This window comes from Pteropus medius, unplaced genomic scaffold (genome assembly GCF_902729225.1).
Source record: "Pteropus medius unplaced genomic scaffold, Ma_sr-lr_union100, whole genome shotgun sequence".
Taxonomy (NCBI): Eukaryota; Metazoa; Chordata; class Mammalia; order Chiroptera; family Pteropodidae; genus Pteropus; species Pteropus medius.
This window is the reverse complement of record NW_024354500.1, coordinates 21,173,638-21,196,470: the sequence shown is the minus strand read 5'-3', so window position 1 is coordinate 21,196,470 and position 22,833 is coordinate 21,173,638. Positions and strand designations below refer to the sequence as shown.

Here is a 22,833-nt window from a genome sequence, read left to right as displayed (position 1 = left end):
GTTAAAACCCCCTGTATGTAACTACATGAATTTTGAGGCTCATGATGTCTCAATGGGAATCTAATTCATAATCTTTACATCCCTTTCAGAAGCCTGGAACTGATCAGGGTTTTGTCATATTTCTCAGTTTTCCTTTCAGCTAAGAATCTTAGTCTCTTGGGTCTATTAAATGACTAAAGGCCATGTACTGAATGATAATATCTTCAGAGAAAATGAACCTAATCATTTATTTGAGTCAATGGGAATAGTAATTTCATTTCTTAATAAAAATAAGATGACTTCCTCAGATTTAAAATAAGGATACATAAGACCAATAAAATCATGACATGGCCAGTTAATCATTTTATCGCCATTTGTCCCCCACTAGGGTCATGGTCTCAGACAAAACAGCTGTTGCCAACATTTCTAAAATTCCAGAGTCACCTTGTGTTGCCACAGAATACGTAGACATGCAAGTAAGGCAGCTGGGGATATCAGGTTGAGAATTTGAAAACTGGCACTTGGGTTCAATTCCCTAATTACTTCTCTTTTTCTCTACCTATGAACAGCAGCAGTGGGACATTAGTAGACACCTTCTGACTTTCTGAGTTTTTCCTAATTATAGCTACACTCTAGAGAAAAAGGATTTTAACTTACAGCCACTGTCTACTTTTTTCATCTTGAATTATGTTATTGAAATTAGCGAGACATCTGAACTGACACGCATTATGCATGGCGATGATGGGACAGGATATTTGAAATCCTTGATATGGTCACCAAACTTGTTATTAGTTGGGCCAGTACATGGATTAAACACCATTTCTTCGTGATGGGTAAAATTAGATTTTAATAAATCTGATTGGCCTTTGAGAAAATATTCAGAAAGGGAGACTCATTTCCTAAATAATCTTATAATTTGTCTTTGATGATATAGTTTCCAAAAGCATCTCCATACAGTATTTAATTTTACCAGTGTATAACTCTGAGAGGTAGGCAAGAAAACATTATCTTCATTTTCACAATAAGAAAACTCTGGGCCTTGGAAAATAAGGGGCTTAGCTAAATCCATGTGGTCAGTTTTCTCTGCACGACAACTACAGCTTGATAGGAAACTATTTTGGTCAAAAGAAATTATGTGACTAAAGAAGCAACAAGTTTTCAGCATTATTTGGGAGATCTGAAACATGGAAGGGAATTTGGTAAAAAATGAGACTTGAAGAGCTCTAGCTATATACGTATTTTTGTTAAAAAGTAAAAAGATCTGAAGCAAATATGGCAGTTAGGTAGGGTTTGACAACACTGGATTGTAGATTCACGGATATTTATTGTATAATTTTCTGTGTTTTTCAGCACACTTGAAATATTTCAAATTTATTTTAAGAAACAGGAAAACCATCTTATTAGATTAGCAAAGGTTAATATCATTAAGTACTTCCTCACTGGCCTAGAATGTGCTTTTGTAGAATAAGACTAGGTATTTTAAAAACGAAATCATCAATTTTTTTTTTTTCTAAAACTTCCCTGAGTGCACCCTCTTTAACCACGGGGTTCAGTTGAGCCAAAAAAATTGTCATTTGTAGAGTTATCATTAGTATAACTGATAGATCAGAGAGAATCCTTGATGTCACACATTGACGTTGAAAGTGGAGACTACAACCACCCCAAAATAAAACCTACAGATCATTCATTTTGCTTCTTTTCTGTTCAGAATGTCCCCAACTATTCAAATTTTGCACATTCTCTTGGCTTCTGTGTAACTTGGCAGTGTATAAACCACTGCCACCAACCTGGATATCTGAAATCACAGCAGTTTGTCTTGGAAACTGCATTTTCTCCACACAGGAAGGACTGTCGTTCAACCAACATTTTAAAAGCAAGTGAGTGTTATCGCTTAATTACAGTAAACAGAAACTCAAAGTTATCGATAGGTGCATGCTGTGTAAGCCAACTTCTCCCTTGATTTGGGTGCATTTTGAGAGATTCCTGAGGTCAGGCAAGCGGGTGGAGGCATAGTTGTTCCCCAGATATAGTTTTTGTTGGTAGTGAGCTTTTGGGGACACCATGGATACAAATAATTTGTTTCACACATCTCCATTCTTACTAGTTTTTATGCCCCTGTGGCTTTTATCACCTTGTGCTGGGTCAATGATGTTGCTTCGGTGGGGTGGCAAGGCACTCTCAAAATTCCTACTGCTCCTTACATTGCAGGAAGCTGACAAATAATATTTTTCCTTTAGCAGGACATACAGGGGAGCGATGAGTACGAAACATTTTATGGATGGATAAGTGTACTAGCAGCATTAGGTGAGGAATCTTTTTTCCTAACCATCACGCCATGGAAATCAGTCAGAAATATCCCACGCTATCAATAATGCAGTGGCTTTACACCAATTCAATTGATTTCTTTCATAAATCAAGGAAAATCAGGACCTTTAAAAAAAAATTTCCCCCTGTGGAACATAAAGTGTTAAAAATTTATGAGCATCATAGCATAATTTAGAAAATCTGCTTTTATGAAATGAGTTAATTATACCCATTGAATGCATTCACTGTCACAGTCTCATCCTCCCACTCCTGTTCCAAAATGACAAATAAAACCAGGGACTGTGCAATTTCGGAAAACAATCAGGTCACATATTGAGTATTTTGCTTATTCATACAACCATAAACTGCCTATGCCTGAGTTCCCTCAATTACACAGCTCAGTATGCAGGCCAGAGGAGACAAGCCCAGCTCAGTACTTCCTGGAATACACAGGGGAATAGTTTGAAAAATGTCCAAAGTGGCAGATGTGAAAAATTCTCATTCAAGATTCAGAAGATGCCTTTGCTGCAATTCCTCACCTGTTAATAGCACTGCTTCTGAACTTCTGAACCAAGGATGCTGGCAGTATCTTAGACTGAGACACTCAAGAGCTATCGATCTCTCAAAATATGGTGCAGGTATATGCCACTGTCAGGGGAAAACTGGCTGACACAAGAGAAGACCATGGATCAAAGTGCTGCTAAGAATTTCCAGAGATTAACCAAGAATGAACGTGTGGCTGCTGGCTTCTAACAAAACTGCTATTCCTTTTTTTAGAGGAAATCCCCAAAAGATGTCCTTGACAGAAGCTTAAACCAGTGTATTGTATTACTGAAATCTTTCAAAGTCCCAGAATGCTAATACACAAATCTCTCCTCTAGAACAAATACAATGGCTCTATTGTATTCTTGTTTGAAGGGTATTTCATTTTCTCTATTAAGTGCGACAGCTTTCCCACAGCTGTTCTTCACTGCAATTTCATGCTCACAGGAATTTCAGCCTATCAAAATCATCTCCAAACAATATTACTCTCTTGGTTAGCCAGTCTTTTTTCTACCAACTATGGCCACTTTTATTTATCCTTTTCTTATCTCATAAATAGTATGACTCTTTATGTCTCATTTGGTGTCATTTGGTCTTCAAAACTTAACTAAGATGGTCATTAAGATTGCCAGCTTCTTTCCTTTTCTTTCTCAGAAATCTCTCTCTTTCTCTCTCTAATCTAAGCCTTCCATGATTTTGACAGTTCTCTGTGTCTGCATGTGGTTCTTCTCTTTTATCCTTACCCTCCTCTTATGTTGGTCACTTTCTCTTCATCTCTCCTTGTCATCCAAATCTTTGAAAATATGTATCTACACCGTGTCCCAGAGCTCTCTTTGCATGGCCCTTACTGGTTCTGTATCCTACTAAGGGATTCTCTGACCTCTTACTATTGAATGTCCTGCTTGATTTTTTAAAGCAGCTTTAGGATGATTGATATTTTATTTTCCTATATGTCACCCCACTAACTGTGAGGCAAACAAAGGAAAGAGTTAAAAGGTCAAAGCTATGAGCTGAAACCTGGCTTTTGTCTACTTGTATGACCTTGGATAAGATGATTAACCTTTTGTTATGTGTAAAATAAGGATAATGCTCACCTCATTAGATTGTAATAATATATATACCTGACACGCAGCTATTATTTTCAAGAGGTAACTATTGTTATTTCTCAATGTTATTATCATTATCCCATTTTATCATTCTCTGCCGTTTATTTGCTCATTATTTTTGTCCTACTCTCCCAGGACTTAGTGCAGGGCCTACCATTTCTAAAGTAAAAGTGTTGATACTTTTCCTGATCTATCTTTATCATCCTCATGTAACTTTTTCTTCTGCTTTGCTCCCCTCCTTTCTATTTTTTTTCCATTCAAGTCTTTATAGAAAAAAAAATTATGCAACTAAGAATGTCGATCTAAATATATTTATTGACATATTCATCATCTAGAAAAATAGTTAGATTTTATTTTCAATGTGAACCAAAACACTTGAAAAACACCTATTTAAGGATGAGAGTATTTCCAATTTCATGAATGTATCTTTGTGTATTAGCCAAACAAATGAAACATGCCCTTCGGATTAGCTTGAAACCTGAGTTTGCCCTGAGTTTATTTCTATTTGATTTCCCAACTCATATAGTCAGAATTAACTTCAATACTCGATTCAAAAGAAATTGCTCTATTTCTAAGACCATCACACCAGAAAATCAGAGTGCTAGTCCTGATGGTGGTATAAGCAAAGAATCAGTCTTCAGGATTTTCATCCTCTCTTTTCTGTACCCCTTTCCTTCTTCATTGCTATCTTTTTCTGTCTCTACTCCCCAGTACCATCCCTTTACTCTTCTCCTTTTCTGTATCATCCAACTTGCTCTCAGGAAACACTTAATACATAATTCTTAAGAATATATTAGAGTAGAACAACTCTTAAACTTGGTTCTACCATTTCTTTATTATGATTTGGTGGGAGGAGGTCTCTAGTTTCTCCATGACAGATGGGGAATATAATAATACCCACCTCACTTAGTTATTATAAAAATCAGAAATCATGTATTCTGCAATCATATCACCCTGCCATTCAAGAAATACAAGTGAAAACACTTTTAGAATTATCCTAAGCTATGTAAATGTGAAGCATCAGTATTACATCTCCCAGGAACATTTGAATTTGAGCTGGTGATAAAACCTAGTGCCAAATCAATCAAACTTTCTTTATGGAGTTTTAGGCATAAACCAGAAAGTGGGTAAGATACTTTGATGAACAAAAACTCCTTCCCAAGAACCTTAAATTTCATCTAATACATACTGTCTGGCCCCTATTCCCATCGTAATCCCAAAAAGGAGAACTTGAGGTTTCTGTATTGAAATGTAAACAATATCAACATTAATGAACCTTCTGGTTTCAAAAATCATATTTTGCTGTTTGAGCATTTTCAGCAGTTTTGGGGGTAGAGGAAGGGAGTGTTGGCATCTCCTTGGTCATAAAAAAAAAATGTAGCAGAAGCATTCTCAAAAAAAATAATCCATTATAAAAATACAACTGTTTAACTCACATAATTAAATCCCAAGAGACACTGAAAATTTCATTTTGAGCAAATATTTAAGATAAAAGGATCTGTGTTTAAAAGAAAACAGGATCGATTTCTCAAATATTTTCTATCTAAAAGAGTATTATTGATTTTTCTCTCAGAGTTAGAATACAACTTTCTATGTTGTAATTCTGGTCAACAGTACATTCGTAAGCTCTCTTCTGCTCCACTGGAGCTTGCTGCACTTTTGTTTTCAGTATTTAGCCAGATTCCTAGATTAATCTGAATCTGCTGGCCCTGTCGTCCCTGAGTTTGAAAGCAGCAGGACCTCTTCTCTGTTTGCTGCCACTTCTAACCAAAGCCAACAAGCCAGAAACTGGCTTTCCCTTCAGAATTTTTTTTGTAAGAGTAATGATTCTACTGAGTTCAGTGAACATTTAAGGGAAGGGAGAGCTACTATGTACCGTATCCTGTGTTGTGATAGGATAAAAAAGATGGAAACTCCTTGCCTTCAAGGAATTTTCATTCTAACTAGGAAAACAGACACGTCCATAAGCCACTATAATCAGTGTAAATGTGCTTTACCAAGTTATACATAATGTTGTAGATGGAAATATATGTGAGAGGAAAAATTCAGACATTAGTTTTTCCAAGATTACTGAATATTGAAAGATGCTTCATCTTACCATTCCTATGAATGAGTTTAACCTTCCTATGATGTTTTTTTTTCAATATCAGGGGAAAAATAATTACTGATCTCTCTCTTTATTACTAGCCATTAGAAAATTGGAAATTTTTTTTTTGAAAATTAGCCCAAATAACTTTCCAGTAATGAGCTTTCTATTCTGTTCTTATAGTAAAGCTATTTTTTTGCATGTTTTGAAGAGATTGGTTAATACAGCTTTCTTCAGAGAGGTTTCTGTCATTTGAAGTAATGACAAAAGTAAGTAACTTGCTACTGAAGTTAATTGGAAACCCACAGGGCCAGAAGACAATTATGTGAAACCTGAAAATATGTATTTGTGAATCTCGCAGGGAGTTCCTAATAAGAGAGTGAAGACCAATGGTGCCTGGAGAGAAGTGGCAACCATATGGCTCGAGGAAGCTAGTCAGCAGTTATGAAAAACTAAAGGATGTGTGTAGAGAAAAGGGAAAGAGGAAAATAGCTCAGGAGGGAGGATCAGAGAGAGAGTGGAATGGTTGACCGAGGAGCCATGGAGATCTTGATTCAGAATATCGAGGGTGTGCTAAAGCCAAATCAAAAGACTGAACCTTGTCTTGCACAGAGCTTGCAGGGAAAGGAAAAAAGAAAAGGCTAAAGTTGAGTTCTTCGATGTAAGTGTCTACATGAACTAGCTGAAAAATGGAAGTGCAGCCAAGACCAGAACTGAAGAAGTATGGTTTTTAACTGAGAACTCTTCCCATCTCTTAAACTTTGGGAATATGTAGCCCAAACTGGCATCTACTAAGAAGATGATAATGCAAACAACTCCTCATTTTCACACCATGCATCTGATGACACTGGTGGCAGACATCATGATATTTCTCTATTTTTCACCTCTATCGAACAAGATTTTAGCCAAAAAAAAAAAAATCTTCTTAAACTATTGCTGAGCATATACACTCTCTAAGCTTTAATTCACTTCTTCACACTAAATATGGTTCTTTGCAGTAGGAAATAACATTAAGATCTTTCCCCACTCCAGATTTATGGACCCCTCAGATAATTACACCTGAGATAGTTGGATTCTGAACAGGTGTATCTCCCTGGAGTTCATGAGCATTTTAAAGCTGCTCTATAATTGTATACTCATCACGTTAACCCAGATGTCCTATGTTCCCCAACCCAATACAAATAAAGTAGAACTGCATGAAAGATAGACATTAAATAGCCATGATTTCTATATGGCTATATTTCAGGTCACTATGATGAGCAAGATATTTGGGACATTTTTCCTTTCTGTAAACCTTCAAATGATTTTCCTAGTAGAGCTCCTGAGAGCATTAGCCAGGGCTGATGTGCCCTCCATAGCTGGCTTCTCTTCTACATTCAGCCTGGGCCATTATGCATCTCTTTGACGAGTCCTTATAATTGCAAGCTTCAGAGAAAGTGACCTCTCAAGTGCCCTGGAGCATCTACTATAACTGTGATGCCAGGAGACCTGTCACTTATCACACACAAGTCTTTAACTTCTCCTTCTGCAGAGTTGATTGATAGTCTACAAGACTGACAGCTCTTGCTAAACTCGGAAACAAATGATTCCTTGGATCTTCTCCAACTGTGCTTTGTACCAGAATAGAAAATAGAAAAATAGCACATCTCTTGAGGATGTGGCTGTAAGACAGCCACCAATTCCAAGACCCCAATGTCTGTATTGTTTTTCAGACAGTAAACAGAGTTGCTCTCGGCATTTATGTGTATAGTGTTTTTATATGGTCACCATCTCCACATTGATTGAGGTTGTTTGTTACTGACAGTTTCAGAACAACCCAGTGAGTCATTGCTACGCTGACTGCAGTCAATGTACAGTGAGACTGCCTGAGGATTCATACGGGTATCTTCTTTCTGTGGCTTCAGGGTTTCTTCAGCCCTCTGGGAGAGTTTGCATAAGGTATTGCCTGCAGGGCAGACTGTTAGCTGTACATCCCTTACATTAAACTTGAAATTTGTGGTACCCAAAATATCTCAGTGACTAAAAGAAAAAGGAAGAAAATATCATCATACTCATCAGCCAACTAAGTAGTAGAGCCTACAATTTCAGATTGACTACATTTGGAGTGTTTATTTTGTGGATATGATATTTTATAGCAAGAACCAAACATATGAAAATGTAGAAACAACTTTTATAGGTTTATTAATCTTGTGGCTATCTGAATAATATTGTTAAAACTTTTCTATTGGCCAATAGCTCTGTTCAGTGAGCTCTGCTCTTGCTATTATTATTAGAGAGAGGAGCGGCGCTGAGCTCTCCTACCCTACCCCTAACGGGATGCTCAAGAACAAGGTCAGGATTCCAGATGAGGACTATATTCTGTGTTTATGAAAAACGCCTATGCCCTGCAGACAGATAACCAGTCTGTAAAAGAGCAGACCCAATTCTTACCCAGTTTTTAATTAGCATCATCCTATTATTTTTACCATTCTCATCCATACTGCTATCTGTTGTGTGCCATGCAACTCTATCAAACTGTCCACTGTCCTGCTTCTTTTTCCAGAGCCCCTTTGAAGGCTCCCTCTTCTCATACCCTTTGACCACCTGCTCTCCCCACCTCCGCAAAATCAGATAGGATGCATTTTGAGTACAGTTGTGGATTGAGAAGAATTTTTTTTTTGAGGGAGGGAATATCCAGGCATAATCTCCCTATCATGTCTTGAGAGGTAGTATGAAGGTGATGGAAGATACAGGAATAGATAAAAGGGCCTCCCTTGGCCATTCAGTAGGACTACATCTAAAGGCAAAGTGCTTATTTCCTCCCCTCCTGCACCAAGCACAGTGCTGGCTCATAAGAAGTGCCAAGTACAAGTTTTGTTGATTTTTTTTTTTTTTTTAAATTTCAATATGGGGAGTAGAACATGGAAGAGTAATCACCCAGTATCCTTGAAGGCACGGTCCATGACAAAAAAAAAAAAAAAATTCCTGCAAAAATTATTTTAGGCTAAGAGTCTGCTTTTAAGTTAAGATAGTAGAGTAGCTGAGAACTGAATTTGGGCCCAGGCTGCCTACGTTAAATATTCGCCCTGCCTCTTACCAGTGATATCAGCTTGGGCCAGTTAATAGTTTCTAATCCTCGGTTTCTGTATTGTTGAATTGAAAGTCATGACGGTACATACCTCATGGTGTTATTGTGGAGATTAAATGAATTAATTCATGTAAAAACCCTGGTATAATACCTGGCACACAATAAGTACTATATAAGTATTTGCTATTATTATTTGATTGAAAATTTTGCTCTATTTGAGAGACTGTATTATTAATTGTTCTGCTATATTTAGGAGCCCCAATTATTAGAAAGAATGTGTATGAAGCTAAATTTACCCACCACATCACTATTCTTTCATCTAATTTACCCTATTATTAACACACATTCACTATTCACTAAACACTTACTCTAAGTTACCTGTTAATGATAGTACATATAGTATCTAAAATTTCTAGCCTCATTATATAGTTGTAGGAGGATCAATGTGTATGGAATCTCATGTCTCCTGAGTTTCAAGAATGAGTTTTTAACTTGCATCTCCTTGGCTAGAAACTTTGTGCAACAACCTCCAGCTCAGTGATTGCTTTCCTCATTACTTCATCTAACTGACCTAGAATACTTTAGACAAAGTTGGCTGATAGAAAAAGAACATGAAAAATATGTAATGCCATGAGAGTTCTTTTCTGACATTAGCTTTGTTTTTATTTCAGCAAGGTAACAGCATCATTTGTCTTTCCAATCACAGGCGGCTCCATTACTCATGAGGCCTATTATTTTCTTAAGAGTTATACCAACCTGCTTTGAGACATCCATCACTACATCTTTGTGTCCTCTACATTTAGTGGCACGATGCAAAGAAAATATCTTTAGTCACAAGCCGTTGATAAGAAATACTAGTCATAAAAGTTAAACATCATTAATTTTTTCGATATACCTAAGGTGTTACTATATCAGTGAGTGCAGCTATCAATGGTTCCTTAAAATTTTCCAAGCTTTCATTACCTTTTTAAAAAAATAATCTTGTATAATAGTAATGTTTGATTTGCTTGTTCATAATCTTTGTCTTCTGAGGTAAAATGTAGAGAACTTTGCCTCTATAATATTTTCACTCCTCCTAGGAGCCTTTGAGGTCTAGATGAAATATGCAGTCTCTTTTCTGAGATAGCTGACTCTTTTGGCTTGAACTATTTGATTTAAAATAGTGCTAAGGTTTATATTGTCTTATGGCCCTCTCCCCAAAATGTAATGCCTGAAAAACTCAGAAAAAAAACTTCTCTTTCTTTCTTCCTGGAATTTTTAGGGACAAATGCCTTTACATCTTTCCTATCTTCCCAGAGCTCAGCATAGTGCTTAATGAATATTTCCACGTCAACTAAAACTAGGAGTATTTAAATTTCTTAAGTATGAGGTTTTAGAGCAGACATCTTTTTCTGGCCTGAAAGTCAATGTGCAGCCCATCTTCACCCAACTAATTCGAAAGAGTAAAGCAAAAGAAAACATACTCTTCGATATTTTCTAGGTTAATAACATGCGGTTTCACATTTCTGTAATACATTGATTAAGGCCCTGTAAGAAGTATCAAAAATAAACTGAAACTACAGTCTCTTCCCTGGAGGAGTTTCATGGGTATAGTTACTTTTAATAAGGAATATACTGATGGCTGATCTTCTAGTAAAATGTTACATGCTCCCAATTAGGACCCCTGTATTCGTTCAGGATTTAACCTCAAAATACCTTTAGGAACCTGATGAGTCAATGCCTCTGTAATTCTCTGTTAATTGGAATACTTAACTAAAAAGACTCTTCCTTTTTCTTAACTATAAGGTTTCACGAGTTCTTAGATGTAGTTTTAAAATACACATTGTTTTGGTAAATGTGTAGGTATTTATCATTGATTTGTTTATAATACAGGGACCTCCTGGAACACAAGGAGTACAACAGACTCTTGGTGGATATTATAACAGGGTATGGCTTCTGTTTTCACATATTATATACAAAGATTTTTGTGTGATTATATTTTTGAAAAAAAACTTTAATTCTTAACTGCTCAGACTTTGAAACATGATCACATATTCTTAACATCTTTCCATACTGAAAATGTTTCAAAAAAAGTATTTGCCCACTATCTTTTTTCAAAACCAAGATATTATCTATATAAAAAAATTTACTTCAAAGTTTGCAAAACTTCATGCAAAAATTTAATGCAAAAATCATGTTTCACCATTGATAATATCATATATCTAATTTCTCTGAGGACAGAAAGAGATTGTTTGCTACTTTGAAGCTCCAGGTAGCACAATAGGTGATAGATTTCATATCAAAACCAGTAGGTACTACACTAAAATTTCAAGCAAGCATTTACATACCATAGGTCAAAACTGGGGGTCCCCTACCTTTCAAGGAGAAGCCACTTTTAACTTCCCCAAAGTTTTTAGATTACAATTAGAATGGATGGAATCCTGACGTGGAAGTATCTGAGTGGCAAAAGGCAAGACAATTTTGCTTCCTATCTCCAAAGAAGCACAACAAAGGGAAAAGAATGTGTGTTGACAATGAACTAAGACTCAGAGACCTAAATGAGGCTGTTGATTGACTCATCATTCAATAACAAATATTTGGGGTCTGATCACTTGATATGAGTCATTCTTTCCACTGACTAGGGTCTGTTATATACAAAGTAGCTTATCATTGATATGGTACTGGTGAATAATTATGCCACAACAGTAAAAACAAATTTAGAGACACTCCTTTATGTCTTTCCTCTGTGTTCTTGCTTTCTGTTCCTACAAATTCTTGACTATTGCTATTCCTCTCTTTTTGGAAATCCCAAAGAGACACTGTGTGCCAGCAGAGACCTTGAAGATAGCAGGTGCTCAGATAAGTGTTCGTTAAATGACAAGCTAATTAATTTTTAAAACCCCAATTCTTTTTTCATCAGGTTAAGTTCAGCATAAAGACTTAGATTATTTGTGGTTATATTTCAAGAGTGTAGAAAGTTTGTTATTTTAGTAATTCAATCTTAAATTCTCTCATTTACTTAGATTTTCCAGGGAGAATTATATTAGGAAGAATGGGGTATAATTAAACATTTTCTGAATAGATCTATTCTAGCTTTTTCAGAACATTGGGGCTTGGCACAAGTGAACAAAAGTAAATGAAGCATGTCTAAAATTAATCAATAAAGATACAATGCTTTTCCGTAATGACAACTACTACAAAATAAGATTTATCACAAAAGCCTTCAAAGTAATAAGAATGAGTTGGCTCTGATGTCACAGTGTCAGCTAGAAAAACTTAAAGAACACTATATTACTTTCACCCTTGGTATAAAATTTACCAAGTTGCTACTCAGCTACTTAAATATTTGCTATTCCTTGCAAAACTTTTAAAGCTCATATCTTTACAAGTCTCCCAACACTACTTGTATATATAGTTTATCTTGCCGATAAGTCAGTTTTCCCTTAAATGAAGATATATGGAGCATTTATATTTTAGTCTAAAGTTGGGAATGTAAATTTTTAAACTTTAAGATTATATTTCAAAAAACGGGAGGTGGGGGGAGGGAGGGGGTCTGACCAGAGCAGGCAAGTAGAGAGTCTTGCTAGTAGCAAACCAATACTTTGAACTTTGCTAATCGTCTCACCTAAAAGAACTCCAGCTGCCCTTATAGCCATTCCAGGATAGAGGCTCACGGGTATTTAGTCCACATGTGCTTAAAATGTGGCTTTAGAGCTGGAGCATAACTGGATAAAAAAGAGACTATGGCTTTTCTTCCCCAAATGATGCATTAGAAGCACTTAGCATCAGAAGGCTTTAGACTCATCTGGGAATTAGTGGAAGATAGTTTCCCAAATACACTTCACTCCGTTTCCTTCTGCAAGTAATGAGAGCTGTTACAGTGAGGTCCCACCAGGATGGATAGACAGGCAGGGCCCGCCTTCCCAGTACCTACACTGCCCAATGTTTCTGGATGGTAAACTCCTCCTTCTCACTCTCAGCTTTATAAATAAAAGGGGGGGAGGGGGATGCAAATGCCATATGACCGAGATACATATTTTCATTTGGCAGTGTCCCCCACCTTCACCCCCATCTGTTTTTGGATACTGAGATTGGTTCATTTTGTAATTCATCGCATGCCTGATGGTCTGGCTGTAGCAAATGAGCACAAAAGAAAGAGGGGGGAGAGTGAAACTTTCCTGAAGATTAAATAATGCATCCTGGATTGAGATATAAAAAGTGACATTCCAAGGTTAAAATAATCTTCCTTTTTAAATTGGCATTGATTTATGTAATGTCTGCACTAGAGTCCTGGCTTCAGCTCCTAAGCTTGAAGCAGCTCCAGGAGTCAAGCAGCCTGCCGAAGCAGCTACCCATGGGAGGATGAGCAGCAGACTGCTCTTGCACATCCCCTCGAGGCTCTTCTAAACTAAAAGAGCTCATGGTTCATCCTTTCATCCCAGAAATCCTCAAAGGCAAAGGAATTGCTCCTCAGTCCCTGTACAAGAGTTGATTTTTCCCTTATGTCATCAGAAGGAGAAGCTCAGGCCTAAAAAACTCTCACCCCTTGCACCAAAAATCAAAAAGCAAATATGGAAGGAAAAAAGGAAACAAGGAACAGAGAGAGAGAGACTAAGGTCAGAAAGATTACCTAAGTGTGTTTATGTGTATTTTTGCATGCCCACTTGAGGATGCAAAGAACAAAAGGTAGAAGATTTCCCTTTCCATCACAAAAATAATTTGCAAAACAGCTGCTCCCATTCTGCAAGGTTGTTTGCAAAGAAGCAGCAATGCTGAGCATATTCTTCCCCTTAAGGAAAATCTGCTCACTAACCAGCAAGCCACTCTTCATTGTCTCCAGCTCTGGGAGTTTTAATAAAAATTCGATAGGCTCTGTCAACTGCAAACACCATCAGATCCAGAGCCCCTTACAGCATTCTAGATGGAGAAAAAAAGTGTTATCTGTGGAGGCCGTGTACTGGAGGGTTTTACATTTGATATTGTTTTTAAAGATCCACATTGAAAATGCATAGTTGTATTATCTTACATCAGTATATTCAGTGAAATTTGCAGAGAATCAGTCTTAGCTGTTGGAGATTGATGCTGTGCCCTCCAGCAACCAATTCTAGTGTTCACTTCTCTAAATTGCTGACAAAAAAAAAGAAAAAATCAATTTGCTAGCAAAATAATCTATTTTTCCTTTCAAGTATCAAATTACAACTTCATTTTAATATCCGCAAACTAGAAAGGACAGAAAATCCTTCCCCAAAATCAAATAGTCAATGTCTTTCTAAGCCATGAGTTAAACCCAATGATGGCACAGAAAGTGAAAGCTTCCTTGGGAACGCTGGAGGCAACCTTCTAGACCAGGAAGATTTAGAAATAAAATGTAAATACTTCCTGTCTCTCCCTATACCCCGGGATCCACTAGTTTCAGGAAACATTATAGATTTAGACACAGACATATGGCTTTTTGGATCTTAGTTTTATTACAGAGAACCTGGAAACCCACCTGGGTCCTTTCCCACCCCTGTGTGGTCTACCACACTTGGAGCTGGTGAAATGTTTTCTTGCAAGTAACTGAGAGGTTGGACTTAGAGCCAGCTTTAGGTCTTATTTTCAAGAGAGCATGCCTTCTTATGCCACATATTTTATTTTAACTTATCAGGGCTACTGTAATAAAGTATCACAAACTGAGTAGGTTAAACATCAGAAATTTATTGTCTCACAGTTCTGGAGGCTGGAAGTCCAAGATGAAGATGTCAGCATGGTCATGCTCTCTCTGAAGGTGCTAGGGAGGGATGTGTTCCAGGCCTTCCTCCTGGCTTCTGGTATTTCCTTGGCTTGTAGCAGCATAACTCCCTTCTTCACATGGCATCCTCCCTGTGTGCACATCTCTGCGTTCAAAGATTGTTTTTATTAAGGACACAAATTAAATTAGAGGGGTATACCCTACTCTAGTATGACCTCATCTTAACTAATTACATATGCAAAGAACTTATTTCTGAATAAGGTCATATTCTGAAGCACCAAAGGTTAAGACTTCAACATGTGAATCATGAAGGAAGGACACAATTTAGTCCATGACAGATAATCTGTTTTGTTTTTGTTTTTGTTTTTTTAATTTTATATTCCCTCATGTTCCCCAGAACCTAAACTGGGAGATTTTACTGACCCCATGTCCTGGTAGGGGGTTTATGTCCTTGGTCTCTTTTATTATATTGAGCCACAAGAAACTGCTGAAATTTGACTCTTTAGAGCTTATGAAAATGGCCGTCTCCTATGGTTCAACCAGTACATATCCAAATATATTCTCTTCTTTCCAGAGAATACCCTCTTCATGGCAATTGGAATAGCTTGAGTCTTCCTACTTGTCTGACTATAAGCTCCAAAGTCCCATTCACCATTTCCTACAAGAGAACAAAGGGCATGTTCTGACATCCCAGAATTCTTGAAATGTGCAGGCCAATTAGTACCCCGCCACACACAACCCTCACCACTTCACCAGGGACTTTTAAATAAACACATTCAAAACTATATAGCTGTTTCATTTATTCAAAAGGCTTGTAAGAACCCATTCAAATAACATGGCACCAGGGTACAAAATGACTTAGTAAAATTAGAATAGAATCTGAGGCAGAACTACGGGTTCCAGAAACACAAGAATTATACCTTATTATTTCTGTAGAGCCAAGTAAATGTCCGTTGCAGTTAGCTTGGAGAAAGTGGAGAGAATAATCTCACATATTAATGAATAAATGCTACTGAAGTTCAAGTTCAAATCTGCTTTGAGTCTTGTTAGCCCAAGAGTGGAGAACACCTATAGAGGGCACTGAGAGCCTTTGATTAGATGAATTTCTTGGCCTAGCTACTGAGTGTAGTAAACTTGTGGTGCTCTGCTAGGCAATAAATGGCCTTGTTGTTTTTCTGGGTGTGAAAGCCAATAGAAAAATCAAGATTTTAGAACAGACCATATGGATAGAACAGTATGACTTAGTGCTGCAGAGGCATTTCTCCGTTTCAACCACAGCATCTCTGACAGCATCAGTTTCCTCATTTGTTGGGGAGGGGGATCTAAACCAAGGTGCTACACTGTGATTTGCACTCAGCTGATGCACTTTGAGTGCTCTTCTGCTCTGCACACCAAGAATATGGGGCCACTCAATCAAAAGACCGTCTCTGGACAACTCGCATTTTAGATCAAAGCATGTCCCAGCTTCCCCCAAAAATGTCCTAGCATAACCACACCCAGAGAGAGACACCGATGGGTTGTACACTCAGATTGGGACCATGCTCAGATAGCTAGTATTTTCAGGAAATGCCTAAAATTAATATGTTTCTGTGCAGGTTGCATCCAAGCAACCTACCATTTTGTAAGTGCCAATTCTGTGTGTGTGTGTGTGTGTGTGTGTGTGGTGTGTCTTAGAGTCTCATACTTCATTTTTCTTGAGATCACTTGCAGCTCAGGATTTTGAGAATATAATTTTTATTTTCAATTTAGATATTTCAGATCAAAGTTAATAGGAAAAATGAGAGAATATCTGTCACAAGACCAATAACAGCAGTTCTAACTTGCATATTTTAATTGGAGTAACATTAGTAACATGAAAGGCATATTTAAAATGTTAAACTATAGCAACAGTGACCTTTGTGTATTTTTGTTGTTTAAACATTTCTGTACTTTTTTCTACCAACACGTGTGTTTTTAATTAAAAAAAAAACACACTTTAATGAGAAAAACACATAAATGAGAATCAACAAATATTTATTTAATCAACAAATATTTATGAGGTGCTTCCTATATGTTTGGTATTGCTCTAGGCATGGGGTGAGCATTCAATTCCAGGTCATCATAGAGCTTATATTCTACTGCAAGGGGAACAAAATTTTTTAAACAAACAGAAAAATAAAAATGTTAGTATTAGGAAGGAAGAACACAATGTCCATTGAGAGGATAATGAGAAGGGAACCTGCCTGGGAGACCCACAGGAGGCTTCTGTGAATGGCATTTTATAATAGTTGAGACCTGAGGGATGAATACTTGCTAGCCAGACAAAGAGATGAGGATAGAATGGTGATCAAAAGGATGAAATGGAAAGAATCTTGGCCCGTGTGAGAAGATGAGAAAAGGCAATTACAGCTGGAACTTCTGAGGGAGAAGAGTGGCCAAGATGATGCTGGAGAGGAAAATGAGTTCAAGTCATGCAGGATTTTGATGGCTTTGTCAAGGTTTAGAAGGAAAGAAGTCAGAATGTCTTTTAAAGATACCGCTCTGACCTTATTTAGAGAATGTGTACTTGTGGGGAGCAAGAGTGGATCATAGAGGGCCAATTAGAGAGCTATTGCAATGATCCTGGCAAGACATGAGTGAAGGCAGGTAGCATGAAGAGAAGAGATTTTGGAGACAGAGACATTGTAGACTGATTATACCAGAGGAGTAAGGAAGATGGCAAAGTTAAGAATGATACCCAGATTGAAGGAAGAGCTCTGTGAAAGCAAGAGGATGAATTCAGATTTTCTTTCTTTCTTGATTTTTTCAATTGTAAAATAAAATTAGTGCTCATTTTAACAAGTCAAACTATACATTTACCCTAAGAAGAAGTTAAGTCTCATTCTCCCATTTCTGGACTACTGAATGTGAATAGCATAATATCATTCTCTCGTATATCTCTCTCATATATGTGTGTATTTATTAAACTCAGTTTTGAACTCATTGAATATGAATTTCTTCTAGAATTTGTAAGTAAATACATCAAGTAGAAAATTATATATATTGGTCAAAACTCAGAAGAGGATGTATGCTGGCTTTATAAATTTGTCTGTGTTTTTGTGGTAGCTGATCTTTGAGCCATGGGAGTAGGTAAGAGTGCCTGGGAGAAGATGTTGAGTTGCAAAAGAAGAGAGGCTTCATAGAGTCCCGAGGAAGTCCTACTTGTGAGAGAAAGGTCGGGGAGATGGGAAGAAACCAGGAGGGTGAGGTGTCACATAAATCAAGAGAGTGGCAAGCTCAGCCAAGAGGTCAAATAACAGAATGTCCATTATACTGAACAACAAAGATATCATTAAGAACATTAGAAAGTCCTATCTGTGGAGTGGTTGGGGACCATGCGAGGTTGCTAGGCATTAATTTGGAGTAGTGACAATTTTCCTGTGGAGATGTGCTATTTCTTCAAAATTATCTCCTGGGAGGAAGTCACAGACAAGATAGGGTCTCTGAAGTTGGAGTTTTTCAGGAATATTTAACAGAAGGTGAGAGAGGCAAAAGTGACTAAAATAGTATCCATAAGAAACCATTACAGTACTATTATCTGACTATATTTTTAAAGGAGAGACTGACTATATTAAAAATAAATGAATATTTTGTATTTTTATTTGTTTTATGTTTATCTAGGGAAACCTTGGTGAGCATGGAGCTAGTGGCCCAAAAGGAGAGAAGGTAATCAGATTTTTTTTAATTTTTATTTTTCAATTAGAACTGACATTCAATATTATTTTATATTAGTTTCAAGTGTACAGCATGGTGGTTACACATTTATATAATTTACAGAGTGATCCCCTACTCCACAATTAGTCTACTACCCACCTGGCACCATAGTTATTGCAGTATTATTGACTATATTCCTTGTGCTGTACTTTACATCCCCGTCATATTTTCAAAGTGAATAAAAACATTCAGAGTTTTACACCAATTCACACATTCTTAAGTCAGGAGCAGTCCTGTTGCCACATGGGGGTTTCATCCGTGGCAAGTCCACGAAGCCAGCAGTGGGCACAGCCTCCACCGACCTCCTGACCAGGCAGCAGGACTGGAAGCTACTCCTCAGTGAAGACTACTGAGTAGCAGCTGGCTACAAGGAAAAGGAAACCTTGAGGGTAAATAGCTGTAACAAGGTAAATGAAATAAGGACACAAACCTCTGTTTATAATTTGATGTTTCACATGTCCGTGGCAAAAACCATCTGAAGACCCTTTGACAAAATGCATTAGGCTCAGGCTCACTATTTTTGTGTTTTCTTAAGTGCCCAAACATAAGCTGTTATAGGAGCATTTTTTTTTTTTTGGTGGGGTTTTATAATGTAGTCATGGCTTAGCCAATAATTATTTCAAAATAGTTTCAAAATTAAAATGCTGATGAATTTCCAGTGCATTCTTGTCATCATTCACAGATTTAATTATATTAGCTGTGAGGATGACAGATTCACTTGCCTACTCAAAAAGATGTTTCCCTCCCATTTGGTTCTGAAATTGTGATGACCTTGGATTCAGTGTGAATGTGCCGTTGTCAGGAAAAACAATGCACATTAAATCTACAGACAGAGATGAGTAGGTTTGAAAATACTCTGAGGGAATGTGGCCTGTGAGTGCTACCTTCATTCATTCACCCAGTAAAATTCTCTTGATTGAGGGCAGGGTATTTCAGCATGAATCCAAGAAAATATGACTTCTGTACCTAATAAATCGGTGCAACCAATCTAGTCAAAAGATCATATATCCTTCACCAGAAAATACTGCTAAAAGATCATCTCAACAGAAAGTGGGAACTTTTTTGAGACTGACCATTGAAAATGAAATTTTCTGCAAAGAAATAAATAAATAAAACCTTGACATTCTTAAAAAGACATCCAAAAATATTTATTATACAGCAATAATAAGTCATTTGTGTGTCTTGGGTTATACAGCTCGTACATTAGCATTATTTCCTGTAACCAAATAGTTTTTAGAATTCCTCCACCACCATAGCAAACACATTACATTTTAAGCAATTACTACTGGACACCTGCAAGCTAAGGGGGGCGGGAGGAAGCAAAAGAAAGCCACAGAGCTTGTCACATAGGACAGCTGAGCCAAGAAGAGAGTTGTGGCACTTTTAAAGTATTTAAATGATGATTCATTTCTTGAAACAAAACAGCTGGCTTCTGTTTTGCTATGTTCATTAGGAAACATATGTTACTTAGAAATTCTTAAGACCTCAATGATGAGAAATTTGATTCTGTAAAACAGGTGTATTTCAAACTCTAAGGACATTTTCTATTGCTCAAAATCTTTCCTAATTGCTTCAGAATCTTAAGTAGAATTAGAAAAGCCAGTGGCATATCTGTTCCCTCCTCCCACCCAAAGAAATAACCTAGAAGAGTCTGCGGGGACCTTGATGCAATACCTAATATAAATGTACATATGAAATGATTTGTGAGAATTCTAATTAACAGGAGAAAGACTCTACCAATAAATAATGTATAAAATAAACTAAAAAACATAAGCATAGCACTTGCTTGAAGAGTGACATCACTTCTATCTATGTACGTCCACTTAGTATCTGTTCTGAATCAATACAGTAGTTTTCTTAATCATAATGCTGTTCATGGGTCACTATAGTGAGAATTTAAAGCTCTTTTCGCTGCTCTCACAGATTTGCTTGCACCTGTGGTAGACCCCGTGGTTCTGAACCCCGGAATCACCTGGAGACCTTTTAGAAAAAAGCAGTGCTTAGGCTCCATCCCCAGAGACACTGATTTGGGGCAGAGCCCATACCTCTGGTTGATCTGGGTTGGGGTTCATATTGCTATCACTTAAAAGTGCTTCAAGTGATTCCAATAAGCAGCCAGGATTGAGAACCATTGAGTTGTGCCATTAAGTTCCTTATGCCATTAATAGCTTTGTCTCCTTGGAAAAATCACTTTATCTGAATATCAGTTTCCTCATTTGTAAAATGGGCATGCTTGATCTACACAAAGTTGATAGCAGGATTAAAATCAAGTGAGATGAAATTAACTTATCCAAAAGCACAATATCTGACACATATTAAGGCCCAACTAAAGATTTGTTTCTTTCTGTACATCTGCTCAAGCTTTTTTCTCATGAGGTCTCATTTATCTTTTTGATATTAATATTTATTATCATCCTTAACACCTGGTCTTGCTCGTCTTTGCATCTTCCGCTATAATTTTGATGGAGAAGGGACTCAATTTATGTTGTAAAATAAAAGATTTAATCAGGAGTGCAATTTCAACACATAAATGAGTTATCATTGTATTATACATCACTTCTCAGTGTGCTGACTGGTGAAACAAAAATACAAAACCAATGTACCATTTGGAACCCAACATTACAATGACATATCAGAACAAACACAAACAGTAGTAGAATCTACACACAAATCACTCCTGATTTAGCAGCCACATCCTATAGCAAGATCACTAAGATACTAAGGAACACTAGTGGCTATTAATAATAAATGGCAATCAAGATGATGGCATTCACATGACCAATCTGCCAGTATTGAAATGATGATCTCTGCTCTGTAGCTTGCCTGAGACTGACAGAATGTGATGCAGGAATAATGTCTTTGCAAATTAGTTGGGGAGAACTGCTTCTTTATTAAGACAATGGAATAAAGTGCAGAATATTTAGGACTCCTGAGAAATTAGCAGGGGTCTTTTGGGGCCTACTGTCATAGAGAAGAGATAAAGCCACAAAAGCACCAAGCTTTTAAAATAGCATTGAAAGTGTCAAATTAAAGAACAGCCTTTCCTGAAGCTAAGTAAATTCATCACTTCTCTTTCAACTCATATTCACAATGGGAAATCACTGAACTAAATAAACCATATTTTAAGTATGAAAAACTCCATATGTGTCTAAGAATCAAGTATGAAATCCTTTTGTCTGCAGAATTTTACATGAGGGAATTGGTCCCTAAACCACACCCAACCACACACCCAAGTACCATTCAAAGAGATGGATCGAAGCCTCTGCTGGGTCCACTATCCGATTTCCAATGGAGATCTATTTACATCAATGCAATGAATATGAGCCGTAAATATAATTATTCTTCTTCCATGTATATCCTTCCCCTTTTCCCTTTGGTATTGGGCAGATGTGATTTTTATAGTACTTTCTAGACACCTTCCCTGAATTCTACTTTTATTTTATACAAATCTGTCTAACTACTAGGGATATTTTTCCTTCACACCTTTTCACTGGGGATTTTAGCACCTACCAGATAGGTAATAAAAAGGTCACGCTGTGTACCCAAATGCTCGTACAAGGCCAAGTGTTTATTTCCTTTTTTAAAACCAATAGCAATTGGTCCCTTTATGTGTCCATCAATTTTTCCCTCTCTTTATTTTGGATACAATTTATGATCTATAGAAAAAAAAATTGCCTTCTCCTACAGTGTAGTAAGTATAAGATTGATGGTATACTCGATGCTTAGATACTGGAAGGAAAAATATTAATAAAATCAAGATTAAATTTACAAAGTATATTTCACAAATCTGGAAGACTCCATGATAAAAACATGATCCTGTTTATCTATTACATATAACAAGCTCCTTCTTTTAATCTAAAATAACAAGATACTAATTTGTATAGAAATGTAGAAATAAGCCAACATTTTTAGGACTATAGTAAATTTGTACTTGGAGCACTTTGGGTAGACTGTTCTAGGCTTCAAAATAAACAGATAAACACATCTATACAAGGGTGCAGGTGTAGAGATGTTCATTGCAGCCTTGTTTATAATAGAGAAAAACTAGAGATAATCCAAATGTCCATCAATGGGTCTTGGATGAACCTTGGTACATTAACATTATGTAATGCTATTCAATGCTTATGCTATTCAATGCTTAACATTATGTAATGCTATACAATGAATGAACTAGATCTATATAAATCAATAGAAATGGATATTAAAACAATGTCAATTAAAAAAAAAAGCTCAAAATGTTACATACAAGATAAAACTGTTTATGGAATTTGTTTAAAATATTCAAAATAATATATCGTTTATGATT

General features: G+C 36.8%; 1 protein-coding gene across 1 annotated transcript in view; it reads left to right on the top strand.

Moving 5' to 3' along the window:
* The window catches only part of COL19A1 (collagen type XIX alpha 1 chain), a 292,373-nt gene that overhangs the window by 208,841 nt on the left and 60,699 nt on the right, over positions 1–22,833 (top strand). The window contains exons 17-18 of the mRNA XM_039853067.1: positions 10,958–11,011; positions 18,435–18,479. Coding sequence (XP_039709001.1) covers positions 10,958–11,011; positions 18,435–18,479 — 99 coding nt within the window. The remainder of the gene's footprint in view (positions 1–10,957; positions 11,012–18,434; positions 18,480–22,833) is intronic.